Source organism: Rhea americana, unplaced genomic scaffold (assembly GCF_003343005.1).
Source record: "Rhea americana isolate MKP2758 unplaced genomic scaffold, rheAme1 scaffold_471, whole genome shotgun sequence".
Lineage (NCBI taxonomy): Eukaryota > Metazoa > Chordata > Aves > Rheiformes > Rheidae > Rhea > Rhea americana.
In genome coordinates, this window is record NW_028186614.1 from 187,324 (window position 1) to 201,789 (window position 14,466).

A 14,466-nucleotide genomic window follows, 5' to 3' on the forward strand; every position below is an offset into this window, starting at 1 on the left:
TCCAGCCAGCCACTGTGTTCTCTTATTGAAATAAATGGAATGGTGATTTTTCTTTTGAGTTGAAATGCCTTACGGCGAATAGCATTCCCTGTTAGGGCCAGAAATGCTTTGAAGCAACTATTACAGCCCTTGTACTGCCAGATCTCTTCTTTAGCTCCTCTGAAAGAGCAGGAGGTCTCTGGATAGAAAGAATTTTTGCTTGGTTTTGGTAGGAAGAGCAAGAAGAAAACTGATCCTAACGCTCTTTCGGAACCACAGTTACTTTAGTTTTATTGTTAAATCCTTTATGCAAATAAAAGTARTGTTAATATGAGTTTAAAAGTTTCTGGTATAGCGTTCGTGAGGCTTTCGGCATTACAGATGCACAATGTTAGATGCTTGCTCACATATATTCTATTCACATCCATAAGGTTTATGAATCATATGAAGCACCATGTTGAACTGGATCAGCAGAATGGAGAAGTAGATGTCCATACTATCTGTCAGCATTGTTACAGACAGTTTTCCACTCCGTTCCAGCTACAGTGTCATTTAGAGAATGTTCAYAGTCCCTATGAATCGACAAGTAAGTTGATTTTGCTGTTACGTGCTTAGGTTTAAGGGGGATCTTGTCTTGTTTTAAGTCTTTAGAGAAAGGACACATCTGTTCTGCCTTGCTGCTGTAGTGCATTTGTTTTGTAGACCAGTAGAAAAATCCATCTACACTATAATRTTTATTCATGTTAATTGTCAAGAATATTTTAAAGTATGAACTCAGTGATAACTTTTTGGTGAACTTGCTGATAAAAATAGAATTCTACACTTGACTTTAATCACTTGCTGTTGCCTCATCAGGACATCTTGCTACTTATTCTTTTAAATAAAATGGTGGGTGGAACTTTTGCTGCCTTTTGGAAACCTCTCAGAATATGTTTTTTCTGTGTGCCCCATTCAAAGCTTTGAGACTAGCAGTGCCTCCCTTTTTAATAAAGGGACTATGTTACCAAAGCAACTTGTTGCAACTTGTAGTTTACATTTTAACACCCCCCCCCCAGTTGTTACTTGCTTTTTCTTTCTCTTGCAGCAAAGTGCAAGATTTGTGAATGGGCATTTGAGAGTGAACCAATGTTCCTACAGCACATGAAGGATACTCACAAGCCTGGGGAGATGCCCTATGTTTGTCAGGTACTGAAATTGTTTTAGGAGCTGGACCGTATAAATGCATCCTGGGTCATAAGAGGAAATCTGGCACTTTTCAGGAGTGCATGWGGCTCTTAGTGGTCCAAATAATAGACTTGGCCCATGAGAAAGTTCTGTGGCACCAGCCATATTTGTTTGTTTACTTCTCTCCCCCCCCCCCATACACACACACGTGATATAATCTGTAAGTCCATCAGCTATTAGGGCAGCATGAGCAGCGGACTGTTTGCTGTCTGTTCCCAGCRCTATGAAGCTGGATCACCTCACTAGACATTTGTGTATAGACATCCAGGCTTTGGAAGCAGAGCCTAATACTTYTTTTTTCTTCTCTTCTTTTTCTTCTTTCTTCTCCTCCTCCTGGGACCCACAAGCAAATTCTGTGCCATAAAGAGAAGTTGTTGCTCTGGAGGAGATGAGATTATGCTGTTTGTCTTTTACCATCTTTTATCACTCTATTATCATGAGATTTATGCTTGTATCAGTTCTAAGCATGCCCTTTCTGCCTCGAGGACCTAGGGCTATCCTACTGAAAGAAAAAAACAAAACAGAAGAGAGTAAACTTCTAAAATATTGATACAGGTTGTTTCAAATTCTGCATTTTATATTGGACTTGAAAAAATTACTCTAACTGCTTTGTATTGACTGTATATTCCCCCCTTCTTTTTTCTTTTTTTCTTGGATCCAGAGTTTGAATTGTCACTTCTTTCTTTTTTGTATGAGTCGTGTCGGTGTTGTRGTTTTTATCCAGACCACTTTCAATATTTGCTACTTGGTTTGATATCTTTCAGTTGTAATAAGCTACCAGGTTCTTTGGGACCTGGTTCCTAAACTCCGTTGATAAATACCTTTGAGCATCTGGACATTAAAGTTAAGGTCTCCGTATTGCAGTGRTAGATTTGAGAGAGTTTCCTATGCTACCTCACTGTTAATTGTTTCTGTCCACTCCTATAGGTGTGTCAGTATCGCTCGTCACTCTACTCTGAAGTGGACAGCCATTTCCGAATGATCCATGAAGACACACGGCACCTGCTCTGTCCTTACTGTCTCAAAGTCTTTAAAAATGGCAATGCTTTCCAACAGCATTTCATGAGGCATCAGGTACTGTGTTAAGGTTGCAGCATTTTTGTGTGTGTTTTTTGTTGCTGCTGCTGTTGAAGGTGGTTCACTTTCCACAGAGATTTGGTGGATGTTAAGCACGTGATTACAGTTAAGCATGTGTTGGGTGGCGAGGAGGGGACTTCGCTGAAAGAGGGTTTTAAATAGATGCTGTATTCACTCCATAACAAATGCAATTTACATGCTCTCAYTCCAGACTTTTCATAGGAAACAGGCTAAAGAAAAGAAGCATTGCCCCTTCCCCCACCTCCATTTGGGAGTAGTACTGATTATTGTTACTTAGCACAAAAAAGCATGTTTTGCTGGACTGTTTGCTTCATGTGATGGTTAACCAATAGTGGGTCCTGTGTTTATTTGGAATTTAAAAATTTTATCTCTGGAAAATAAATTATACTGTGTGCACACAAATGAATGCGTTTTCATAGCTCAGTGTTCTGTTTCCATATATGTTGGTTATATTGACAACATATTTTGTGTGGGTGTAGCTGAAGCATGCTTTCAGAATATAGAAATGTAGCACTCTTAACAAGTGCCGGATTGATTGCCCTTGAAGTCCTTCATTGATTTCCAGAAGAGGTAGAGGCAAGGCAACTTGAAGGAATGCTGCCCCCACACACAGCTCCGCTAGCATGCCTTACTTTGGCTTAAACAAGCTGGGTAAGACTTGTTCCGTGGCACTTTCAATCTTGGTGTCTCTGCAGAGCCTGCTGATCTGAAAAATGAAGATGCGGGGGGATGTTGTGAAGGGAGCACTTTCCACACTGGAAGTAGAACTAGCTACTATAGTGTAACTGGTGGTTGTTTTAAGAAGATATTTTTCTGATGCTTAAGAAACTGGGATGGATTTAGTTTCAAGAGGGGAAGGTAGTTTTGTTGTGTTCTTTAACACCCTCACCTGAACCTGCTGTGTTGTGACTTCTGTTTCTCTAAAATRAATTATGTTTCATTTGTGTTTGCTTTAGAAGAAGAGTGTGTATCAYTGCAACAAATGCAGACTGCAGTTCCTCTTTGCCAAGGATAAAATTGAACACAAGCTGCAGCACCACAAAACTTTCCGAAAGCCCAAACAACTAGAAGGATTGAAACCTGGAACCAAGGTAAGAAATCCAAGTTAACAGTGGTCTTTGGTCTTCCTCTGTTTCCTTCAGAAACATTTATGACTTCCATATTGGTGTGTATTTGCTAAAACCTCTAGCAGCTTTTAGCTGCTTTTACTGACTGCTTTTAGCAATCAGTTTTGTGGCATCTGCATCACCTACAAACCACAGTCACTGGGACAAAGTAACACTTAATATTCTGTCCATGTGGTATATGTTTAGTTGACCAGCCTCTTCATAGAAATGGTAAGCCAGAGAGCCTGGAGCTGAAAGTGGCACATAAGAGAGATTAAACTCCCTCAAACACTATATGTACAAGTGAAGGCATCTGCATCTGAACTAGTTGTTCGGACTCCTGTGTAGTCATTAGGGGGGAAAAACAGACACTTACGGGGCTCAAGTTATGTCCTGGTGTTTGCATTGCCCTTGAAAGTGATGAAATGTGTTCTAGGAGTGCCTGTTTAATCTTTGCTAAGAGCTGAGACTCTTAATGGCTGATTCAAAGGGAGGACTCTGAATCTGGATAGATCAGTTCTGTCCTTGTGTTAAGAGGTATGGCTGTATCTATTCCTTACAGGTTACAATCAGGGCATCTAGAGGACAGCCACGGACAGTGCCAATATCTTCGAATGATAYGCCCCAGGGCACTGGGCAGGAAGCCACTCCGCTGACATCTACAGATCCCCAGCCCATCTTCTTGTACCCACCTGTCCAGAGGAACGTCCAGAAGAGAGCGGTCAAGAAAATGTCAGAACTTTTTGCTAAGTTTCAAATTTGAAAGTTGTTAAAGGAAATGCAGTTCTCTCTMTCTCATGCCACAGTGATGGGGAATTTGCTCCTTGGCACTAGACAAGTTCACAAGTTGCCAAGAAGCCTTTTTGCCAGGAGAATTTAACTTGCCACAAAAACAGGATTAAATCATGCTATGAAAGCCCTTAAGATGAAAATCTGAAATACAGAGTTAGCKAAGCATTTTTATAGAGAGAATGGGATCTCCTTAAGGGCTTTCTGCCCACCCTGTGTTCCACCACCTTATCTTATTATTATTTTTAACTACAATCCAGAAGTGGAAGCAATTTTGACCCACTTTTTAAATCAAATATTCCTGGCTACAGCAAGTGGGGAATGTTAAGTCTGGCACTGAGGCATCCTAAGTAGCTGGGGTTGAAGATAGGACCAGTTTGACTGCAGACTGTTCTGGAAGTTTACATGTGTTATTAAATTCTTTTATGTGTGCTAATGATTGTTTTAACTCAAAAGATTCCTGTCCAGCCTTTGATGGAAATATCCCCTCTTATCTACAGGAGTGTCTTGGGGAGGCAAACTTGTCTGGAGTGCAGCTTTGAAATACCTGACTTCCCAAACCACTTTCCCACCTACGTTCACTGTTCGCTATGTCGTTACAGCACTTGCTGCTCTAGAGCTTACGCCAACCACATGATCAAGTACGTCTTAAAAATACTTCTTTGAACACCATAGTAGAATTTTTTTTTTTTTTTCTCCTAACAAGCCTGTGGTCTCTACAGGACCACGCATAGACCATAGAACAGGACGGCAGAACAGTTGCTCCAAAATCTGTGCATTTTGAAATGATACCAAGCTGTTCTATTTAGATACATTTTTTTTTTTCATTCCTTTGAAAGCAGAATTGGCAGACAAAATATTACTAAAACCAGGATTGGGTTTATCTGAGTAGATGTATGGTATTTTGCATGTGTTTATATCTCTAAATATGCAGACTGATTCTGACATTTAATAAACTCTTTTGTCTTGCAGCAATCATGTTCCTCGGAAGAGTCCAAAATATTTGGCTTTGTTTAAAAACTATACTGCCTGGTAATGGAAAACTCATCATCTTATTTTAATTACCTGGGAATCTAACGTGCTTCCCCATCCCACCCCTTCCATTTCTGTTATTTTTCTTTCATGATCTGCTTCTTAAGAAACTGAACTTTTTAATATAGCAAAATATATTAAATTAAGAGCAATGTATTGCCTGAGACTCCCCTTGCCTTACAGTGGGAGTTTGTTGTTTCAGGAAGGGGGCACTGTCTGTATACACTGGAGGGTGCTTTTTTTTTCTAAATTTCACGGGGGTGTGGGAGTATACATATTTTCATATATGATACTTAGACTAAGCTCACTTTTTCTTTTTCCAGTGGTGTAAAGTTGTCGTGTTCCTCCTGCCTCTTTGTAACATCTGAAGGTGATGCAATGGCAAAACATCTGGTCTTCAATCCATCGCATGAGTTTAGTAACATTATTTTCCGAGGTAGGAGTTTGAAAAGGAGCAAAAAAAGTTGTAATAATATGAAATCTAAGATTAGGGTAGGACATAATACATCCATTCATAGACTCAAGATCAAATACTTCAAAGAGTAGCATTTGGCTGAGTGCTTACTGAATCCTGAATGTTTATAAAATGAGACTGCGAACATTCTGTAACTGCCTGAATGTGTCTTAATTGTTATGGAGATTTGAGAGTTTAGCTTTAAATGACACTCACTCTGGAGTTCAGCTGTGTCACTAGCAACTACTCTCATGAGATCTTCCCAGGGAGATACAATGCAGAGACTTCAGTGAGTTCCTCTGTTCCTCTGAGACATCATTGTACCTCCATGACACCAAGAGGCCTTAAGCAGCTGCTGACGTTAGGATTTGAATAGGGCCTAAAACTGGCATTCCAGCCATTCTTGTGAGTTATCTTTGGGGCGCTGCCTGCAATGATCTGGCCAAACTTGAGCTTTCCTATCTAAACTCTGCGTGATTTCAAAGGCACATGGAGTTTGCTGTTTCTGTCTAATGATTGCTGTTTAGTGCCGCTCCGCAGTGATAAGTTCTCATGTACTAGTTCCAGTTTGGCTTGACTTAAGCGTGAGTCCACTATGGGAGGAGGTGGGGGTTTGAATGGAGGGATGAATATTAGTTGTTCTTGCAGCATATTGGGATGCTCTGAATAACAGACAACATAGGGGTACTGATACTCATCTCTCTAAGATGACTTTTTTTCTTTGTTTGTGCTTTTTGTTTGTTTGCTAAGCTCCAAATCTCTCTCTCTCTTTCTCTCTCTTTTTTTTCTTTCTTTAACAGGGCCTACTTGGATTTCACATTCCAGGTAAACTATTTGTAAACACTTGTCTGCCATCATCTATTTCTTTTTTTTTTTTTTTTTTTTTTTTTTTTTTTTTTTTTTTCTCTCAATAATTTTATTTTCTTGGTTTATAAGAAGGTTCTGTGTTCTCTCTCTTTAAGGCACATCCAGCCCCAGGACAAAAGCATGAAGAATACATGCCCCACCTATTCCCCAAGTAAAGCTGCTACTGTGAAAACAAAGTCCATGTTGCCTGCAAAAGATGACCTGGAGCCTGAACTGGCACCAGCAGCCTACAGCAGACCTCTGGTCTGCCAGGAAGAGGAGTTCTTAAATATTGATGCTCAAGAGGATGAGCAGCCAACAAAGGAGCCTGAACCTGCAAGTAAAAAGGAGCAGCTGTCAGTGAAAAAACTGCGAGTTGTACTGTTTGCTTTGTGCTGCAACACTGAACAGGCAGCAGAGCACTTCCGAAATCCCCAGAGGCGGATCAGGCGTTGGCTACGAAGATTTCAAGCTTTCCAAGAAGAGAACTTAGCATCTCTGTCAGAGGGCAAGTATCTCAGTTTAGAGGCTGAAGAGAAACTAGCAGAATGGGTCCTCACACAGAGGGAGCAGCAGCTGCCTGTAAATGAGGAGACTCTCTTCCAGAAAGCGACCAAGATTGGCCGATCCCTTGAAGGTGGCTTCAAGATCTCTTACGAGTGGGCAGTGAGGTTCATGTTACGGCACAACCTCAGCACACATACCCGAAGGGCAGTCGCTCACCCTCTCCCCAAAGATGTAGAAGACAACGCCAGTTGCTTCATTGAGTTTGTGCAGCGGCAAATCCACACTCAAGACCTGCCTCTCTCCATGATTGCAGCCATTGATGAAATCTCTCTCTTCCTTGATGTGGAGGTGCTGAGCAGTGATGACAGAAAGGAGAATGCTTTGCAGACAGTGGGAACTGGGGAACCTTGGTGTGACGTTGTTCTCACTATCCTTGCTGACGGTAGTGTTCTCCCAACACTAGTCTTTTACAGGGGTCATGTACAGCAACCTGCCAATGTACCAGAATCTATCATGTTGGAAGCAAAGGAAAACGGATACAGTGATGATGAAATCATGGAGCTGTGGTCATCCAGAGTGTGGCAGAAGCACACAGTGTGTCAGAACAGCAAGGGCATGCTGGTGCTGGATTGTCACCGAACACACCTATCGGAAGAAGTACTTTCTTTGCTGAGTGCATCCAGCACTCTGCCAGCTGTTGTCCCTGCTGGCTGCAGCTCCAAAATTCAACCTCTAGATGTTTGTATAAAAAGGACTGTGAAAAATTTCTTGCATAAAAAGTGGAAAGAGCAAGCCAAGGAAATGGCGGACTCTACGTGCGATTCGGACATACTTCTCCAGCTGGTTTTATGCTGGCTGGCAGAGGTCTTGGAAGTCATTAGTGACTCCCCTGAACTTGTGCAGCAGTCCTTCCTGGTGGCCAGTGTGCTGCCTGGTCCGGATGGCACAGCCAACTCGCCCACACGTAATGCTGACATGCAGGAGGAGCTGATTGCCTCTCTAGAGGAGCAGCTGAAGCTGAGTGATGAGCAGCAGGATGAGGAGGCTGAGGTCCAGGACAGGACCCAGGTCGAGGAATCTGCAGACCCGGAAATCCTCCATCAGCTCTTTGAAGGGGAAAGTGAGACTGAATCCTTTTATGGCTTTGAAGATGCTGATTTGGATCTGATGGAAATCTGAGCACTGATCTGCAAATCATGATCCAGAAAGGGTTATTTTTTAAATAAATGTCGGATGAGACCATTACACTTCCCTGTGGATTTGTGGGTTTAGGAAATTCGTAGGCGATCACTCAGATAAATAGCCATTTATGCTGTTCATTTATAAGTTTTGTGCTTTTTTAAAAGAAAAATCACTGTGTTGGTATTTTCTGAAAATATATTGTGGGTGAATATTTTTGCGTTTTCTTTACCTCACTGTATCATAGTTTTCTGTTTTTATTGTGCAGAAATGTTTTGAATTATACATTGTCAATGTGACCATTTCTAAAGAAAGGAAAAAAAAATATGTAGCTAATGAACCAGTATATAAATCTTTTTGGTTGTCTTAACACAGGTAACTATCTTTTTTTTAAACACTCGACCCAGAGATTTGGTTTCTGTGGTAAATTTAGATACGAATTACTGCTTAATGTGTGAACCTTCTATAATTGGCCATTAAGTTTTTCTTTCTTTTTTTTTTTCATGAGTAATTATTTTGCTTGTGAATTTTGACAAGAGGTAAAAACACAAGCGAAGGAATTTTGCCTGTTCAATGCCAGCAACGGTTCTTGGGAGCCATTAGAATTTGAACTGGAGTTGAACTGAGATCCACAGTTAGGGAGTTAGGTGCAGTGCTAAAGTAAGCCTTGATTCCGAGTTGACATTCTGACACTGTGTGTGATGGTTCCAGTCCTCCAACCTGGAAACCATCTGACACTCACCTTGCTCCAAAGAATCACTGACAAGAGGGTACATGATGGAAGAGGAAAGTCAAGTCTGTCTTGATCTTCCTGTGCAGTAGATGGGAGTTAAAACTGTATGGACCATTAAACGTTGACCTTTTAACTACTAGTAGTTGATAAACCTGCTTTAACCAGTGGCATCAGACACTACGTTCCTTAGAATTAGAAATCTGATTTAATGAAACAAACTGTGATGTGCACAAAAAGAAGACGTTTGTTTTTATTTTTCACTGCCAGCTTAAATTTTTCTACAATTTGCATGTTTGAGGGTTTTTTAATTGTATGTATTATGGTATAGACGGAAAGCATTTTGACATACAGAAATCAGAAGCACCTGCACCTTTCTGTTTCCATAGAGGTTTTGCAAACCTTCCCTATTACCTAAGGAAAGCAGGAGGCAGCATGTGCAGACCTGTAAATGGTTCATCTTTAAAATGTACATAAGTGGAACATTTAATAAAACCAGGGAAATGGATTTATAAACATGTGTTTTTATTATGAAGAACTATTTAATTCTTGTGATAACTTAATGCTTAATATACAATGCAGACTGAAATCCTCTGAACCACACAAGAAACTGAACCAGACACATGAGCTGTATTGCAGAGGTGTGGCCARGTTGCAGGCTAGAGTCTGTTTTCTGTTGGTGAGGGGGTCACAGAGTTGTTCAGCATGTCTTAAAGAAGCCCAGAGATGAGATAGTAATTAAATGTGTTTACATGTCACTAACACTTGAGGCAGAATTCTGCCAAATTTACACTTCTGCAACCCCTGATTGCCCTTTATTAACTATATAGTAGGTTAAATGGAACAACCTACTCTCTTGATTGAGATTTTTTTAAAGTCTGAAAGAGTCATTAATAAAATACTGTACTGAATAAATACATTTAATGCATTTTATCTTTATTTGAGATCTCCCCCATTCTCTTTTGAGAGCTTAATGGATCAGGCTGTTTATCTGAAGTAGTAGTAAATACCACTCTAAAATGAAACAATATCATAAACGGTAAGGCTAAGAAGTGCCCAATTCGGCAATCATTTAACAACTGAAGTACATGTAACACCATTTGTTACTATCCTCTTACAGCAGTAGTTGGGCTGGTAGCCAGTGGGAGATTTAAAGGAAGCTTGCACTGTRGTGTAGGATGATTGTCTTGTTTTTGAACTTCAGAGTCCTTGTATCCCCCTAAACCTAGTATCAGCAGAGTAGAGCAGTAGGGATCCAGACACAGAGATCTTAATTATCCTAATATTAGTCACTACAGAAAATCTTAAAGCAGCTGCAGTCAATCCCCCCTTTCCACTTTTTTGCCTGTGTCCTTTCAGTCAAAACACTTACTAGTCAGTGCTTTGACCACTRACCGCCTTTTGAGAGCTATAGGGTGAGCACGATGTAGATGTTTATGAAAACATGGTAATAAACTGACCGGGTGCACAGCATCTTAGAGGTATTATCTTTTTATATCTTAACACTACCCCATCAGCTGAAGAGCAACAAGGGGTTGGAGGTGTTAATACAGTAGTCAAAGGCTTGCTTGTCATGTGGTGTAACAGCAGCTTCACAACCAACAGCTGGAAAAGTTTAAAATTTCAATCTAGAAATGCTGCTTTGCCCTCATGGTGTCACTTTATTTTTGTCTGGCCCTCCACAAAGCTCCTGAACGCACCTGGCACAGCTGCTCTTAACTGTCTGTGCAGCATACAGACTCCAGCTCTCCTCTGTGTTCAGCAGTGCTTTGGTGGTACAGACTTAGGAAGCACTATAACGCTCCCCTTGAAGACRGCTTAAGAGCCATCGCTATCCAACTATGCACAAGGTCCCCTTTGAATTCTGTCAYGTACTGTTAGCAAATACTTCCTACCAAAACAGTCTTTAAAAACATGCTTTCTTTCTGTCTGCAGGTGACTTTTACAGGTTGCCTAAGGCTTTTTACCTGTCCAGATCAGCATTCATGGCGATTTGGGTGACCACAGGCAAAACATGGCACATGCTGCATGTAAGTCTAGGTTGCTACATTAAAGTATGTTCCACTTTCCACTTTGAAGTGTCCACATTTCAAAGCCCAGTAGCCTTCTCTTTAAATTGGCCCAATATTAAAGTGAGTTGCATATTTAACTTCAGATTCTGCACACRGAAAGCAAACAGGTACCAACCAGTACTGATCCTGCAGTCCCACAGGTAACTATTTCAACTCCTGCTCTTGAGTTGTCTTGCTACTAATAATCTTTATAGGAACACAAGCTTGCAACTAAGAAACCATTACTAAAATGGAGAAGTAGAAAAAGAAACCATGGGTGCTAGTTAGAGCTAGCAGTTCACACATTTATACTTCCAATACCTATCTGATAAAACAATTGCCAACTCAGATATGGGAGGAGGAAGGCAGCGTATTTACATGTTTAATTAAGTGCAGTTCCTACCAGAACCCCAGTCAAGAAAACAGAAGCAAGTGTTTTTGTTGTCTTTCTCCAGGAAGAGGGCTTGCAGCTGCTACCAATGCTTTTGAAGTGTGAATGGGTCTGCAGAAGACAGAACCTGGTGGCTCAGAGTGATTCTTGAAGTGCTCTGGCTTCTCACTGCTTTAAACTAACAGACTCTTCATGAAGTAAACACTTCTGGAGCAACTCACCAACTAATTTCCAACCATCGGCACAAGCACACACACACACTTGTCTTAACAAGTTTATTTAGTTTCCATAACAAATGAGAGCTTCAAAAGGAGTAACTGATTTACATATAGCATACATAAAAGCTGATAATATGAACACAACAGCCTGGAGCTCTTCACAGATCATTCAAAGCCACTGCAAGAAAATATTTTTACARGGTCAGGATATTATGCAACCTGGATGTGGTCAATATCTGTACTACTGAAAACCAGAGTAAGACATTTTAGGCTTTTATCAGGTGCTGCTTTTCACAAAAAAGTGATTTTTTTTCTGAACAGTTTATTTTATGCTCTTAGGTTTTGCTAAATTGCCAACTCACAGATTAAGAGCTCAAAGTAAACTTACTCTAATGGGCATTACCTGACAAGGTGTGCTATGTCCCAGTTGGCTTCCAGGGTCAAAGGTCCTTCTATTTCCACTCCTTTCTCCGTTGCAATAGCAACTTCATACTAAGGAGAAAGAAAACATTTATTAGAGTTTTCAATAAATCCCAACTTCTGTACTTGAATATCTCTAAATACCCTGCATCCACCAACTCAAGAGGTATTACAAGGTTTTYTGAGATCAGAAACGGAATGACTAAAAGTATTAAGATAACCTGGGGTGAAGACTGGCCTCTGGAATATCTGTCTGAGGCGCACAACAGGTAGGGCAGCTCTCCAGTGAAGGCATGCCAAAGCAGGGCACTTACTCTGTTGAATGATCGGGCGTCTCTGTAATACAAGACTTTCATGCACCGCTCAATCAGGTCACGGGCCTCCTCCTTCGTCAGGCTGGGTTTCTTCTCCACGACTTCTCTCATCAGCGGCTGCAAAAAAGCCCCTCAGCTCAGTCGCCCGGCACTGAGATCGCTTTAGCAGCTGATCAAGCRTGTACGCCACTGCCTGTAAACGCTCACCTGAGCTAGGTACGCTCCATAGCCTGTAGCAAGCGTAGGGGCTTCGTACGCCACACCAAGCATGTCAACATAACCTAGGAAACTGAAGGGTCAGACTTGTTACTGCGGCCACTGCAGAAGCAGGGCTGTGTCACATTGCAGAGGGGCTCAGCTTTAGAGCAGCTACSTCCAGCTTGCAGTGAGAGCCCTAGAAAAGTCAGCAGGGCAGACGTGCTCACRCTGACAAAGCAAGAGTCCAGCTGTCCTGCTGGAGACGCAGGCTCATGTGGCTTTAAGGCCACGTGGGACCACCAAGGCCAGATGTATCCTTCCACTCCTGCCCTTGTGTGAGAACAGGAGCAGGATATGCCTACAAGAATTAAATAAATGGTAATCCAGTGGCTCATTATTTTATCATCAGCTGTTTCTCATAAGGAAAGCGCCCAAGGAGACTCTTGTCTGTTGCTCTGATGAGCCTGAAAGCACAAAGCACCTTCTGGCCAGCAGCTCCACCACATATTTCTCTTTGTTGGAGAAGACCCAAGATCCCGTCTAGGAAATTGGACCAGAGGGAACTGGACTAGTGAAGTTCCCTTCTAAAGATATCTCGTGTCATGCACAAGAAGCAGCCCTAGGGAAGGATGTGCAGTAACCCCAGCACGCTCCATGCAGCTTGTCCTTACCTCTCGCCATTGTAATAGCCTCCAATGACAACAGTGTTCCAGAGCGGATTTATCTTGGACCTCCGGTTGTACATGACTCTTGTCAGCCAGGAGTGAATGGCTTTTGGACTGTAACTGTGACCATCTCCCAACAGCTCCTCATCGATTCTAATTTAAAGAGAAGTTTCACCCAACTAAGAATGGCTGGAAAGCACTGGGATACAAGACCAGCAATCCACTTCCAGCTGTGCCAAGAACAGGACAGGGTACATTCATGCAGATTCCTTGCAGGCTGTTTTGAAACAGAAGAACTGCAAGAACTTGCAAGAGGTGAGTCAGCCAAAGACCTTGGGTCATCAAAGGATAATTTAAACTGATTCTTCACCGTCTTCAGCAGAGAATGTGGAAAAGACATTTGTAGCRAAGGGACTGAAATCAGTTGGAGGACAAGGAGGATTTCACCTCAAGAACTGGAAATGCTGTGTTTGTCTCACAACTGACTTAATGGCAGGGGATTTACAGGCAGAAATTCACAGCAGCGGTAAAACAAACTGAAAGAGAGAAGCTCATTCCTCAAACCACACTAACTTATTCCACCTTGTTTGGTCTGTAAGTGCAAAGATGAGTTTTATTCTTGCTCGGTGAATGCGTTTTATTACATGTTTCAATTGTTTGAGGACTGGGGGGAGAGAGAGGCCTGGCAGAGTGGCCCTGCCTGAACCAGGGCACTGCAGAGGTTTGCCCTGCCAGCCTGCAGCTCAGCTGCAGCAGCCTGGGGGAGGAGGTACTTACACCATCTGGTCAATGATCTGCTTGAGGTACTGGAAGTCGGCGTAGTCCCCGGACGCCCCCAGCATGGTGTTGTCGTTCACCCTCAGGAGCCTGGAAATGTTGCGGAAGCGGGCRAGGGAGCCGTAGGAGCCCAGCATGTCTGCAGCGATGATCACCCCCCCGTCGAACTTCACTCCRAGCACGGAGGTGCCCGTCACCATGGGGCTCCTGAAGACCAGCAAAACCTCAGCGCCGCTCCAGCACCCAGTGAGGCCCAAGGCTCCCTCAACCCAGACCCTTCTCCTCTTCCCTGCATCTTCAGCCCCTTTGCCTCTTCCAGCCCCTCCACTCCCAGTCCCTCCAAACCCAGTGGCCCCATCCGCAGTCTCCTAGTGTCTCCCAAGTCAGTCCCTCATCCGCAGTGTTCCCATGCCCATTTCCCCATGCCCTCACCCCCACTCTCCCGGTGCCCCCCACCCACAAGCCTTCAACCGCACTGTCCCCATATC

General features: G+C 42.5%; 2 protein-coding genes across 5 annotated transcripts in view; one reads left to right on the forward strand and one right to left on the reverse strand.

Annotated features, from left to right (window-relative positions):
* POGZ (pogo transposable element derived with ZNF domain) overlaps positions 1-9,859 on the forward strand; it is a 37,512-nt gene extending 27,653 nt beyond the window's left edge. For all 3 annotated transcript variants that reach the window (XM_085316555.1, XM_085316553.1, XM_085316554.1), the window contains 10 exons: positions 411-565; positions 1,064-1,164; positions 2,131-2,277; positions 3,258-3,392; positions 3,970-4,139; positions 4,697-4,837; positions 5,169-5,228; positions 5,552-5,664; positions 6,483-6,507; positions 6,645-9,859. In XM_085316555.1, coding sequence (XP_085172681.1) covers positions 411-565; positions 1,064-1,164; positions 2,131-2,277; positions 3,258-3,392; positions 3,970-4,139; positions 4,697-4,837; positions 5,169-5,228; positions 5,552-5,664; positions 6,483-6,507; positions 6,645-8,214 — 2,617 coding nt within the window. In that variant the 3' untranslated portion in view covers positions 8,215-9,859. The remainder of the gene's footprint in view (positions 1-410; positions 566-1,063; positions 1,165-2,130; positions 2,278-3,257; positions 3,393-3,969; positions 4,140-4,696; positions 4,838-5,168; positions 5,229-5,551; positions 5,665-6,482; positions 6,508-6,644) is intronic.
* Positions 9,860-11,647: 1,788 nt separating this feature from the next.
* PSMB4 (proteasome 20S subunit beta 4) overlaps positions 11,648-14,466 on the reverse strand; it is a 3,435-nt gene continuing 616 nt past the window's right edge. Inside the window, exons 2-7 of one of the 2 annotated variants that reach the window (XM_085316558.1) lie at positions 13,979-14,185; positions 13,208-13,354; positions 12,546-12,627; positions 12,339-12,455; positions 12,008-12,096; positions 11,648-11,782 (exon numbers count right to left, since the gene is read on the reverse strand). In XM_085316558.1, the coding sequence (XP_085172684.1) occupies positions 11,770-11,782; positions 12,008-12,096; positions 12,339-12,455; positions 12,546-12,627; positions 13,208-13,354; positions 13,979-14,185 (655 nt within the window). In that variant the 3' untranslated portion in view covers positions 11,648-11,769. Of the gene's footprint in view, positions 11,783-12,003; positions 12,097-12,338; positions 12,456-12,545; positions 12,628-13,207; positions 13,355-13,978; positions 14,186-14,466 lie in introns of those variants that run through there. The other variant, XM_085316559.1, reaches the window with a different exon arrangement.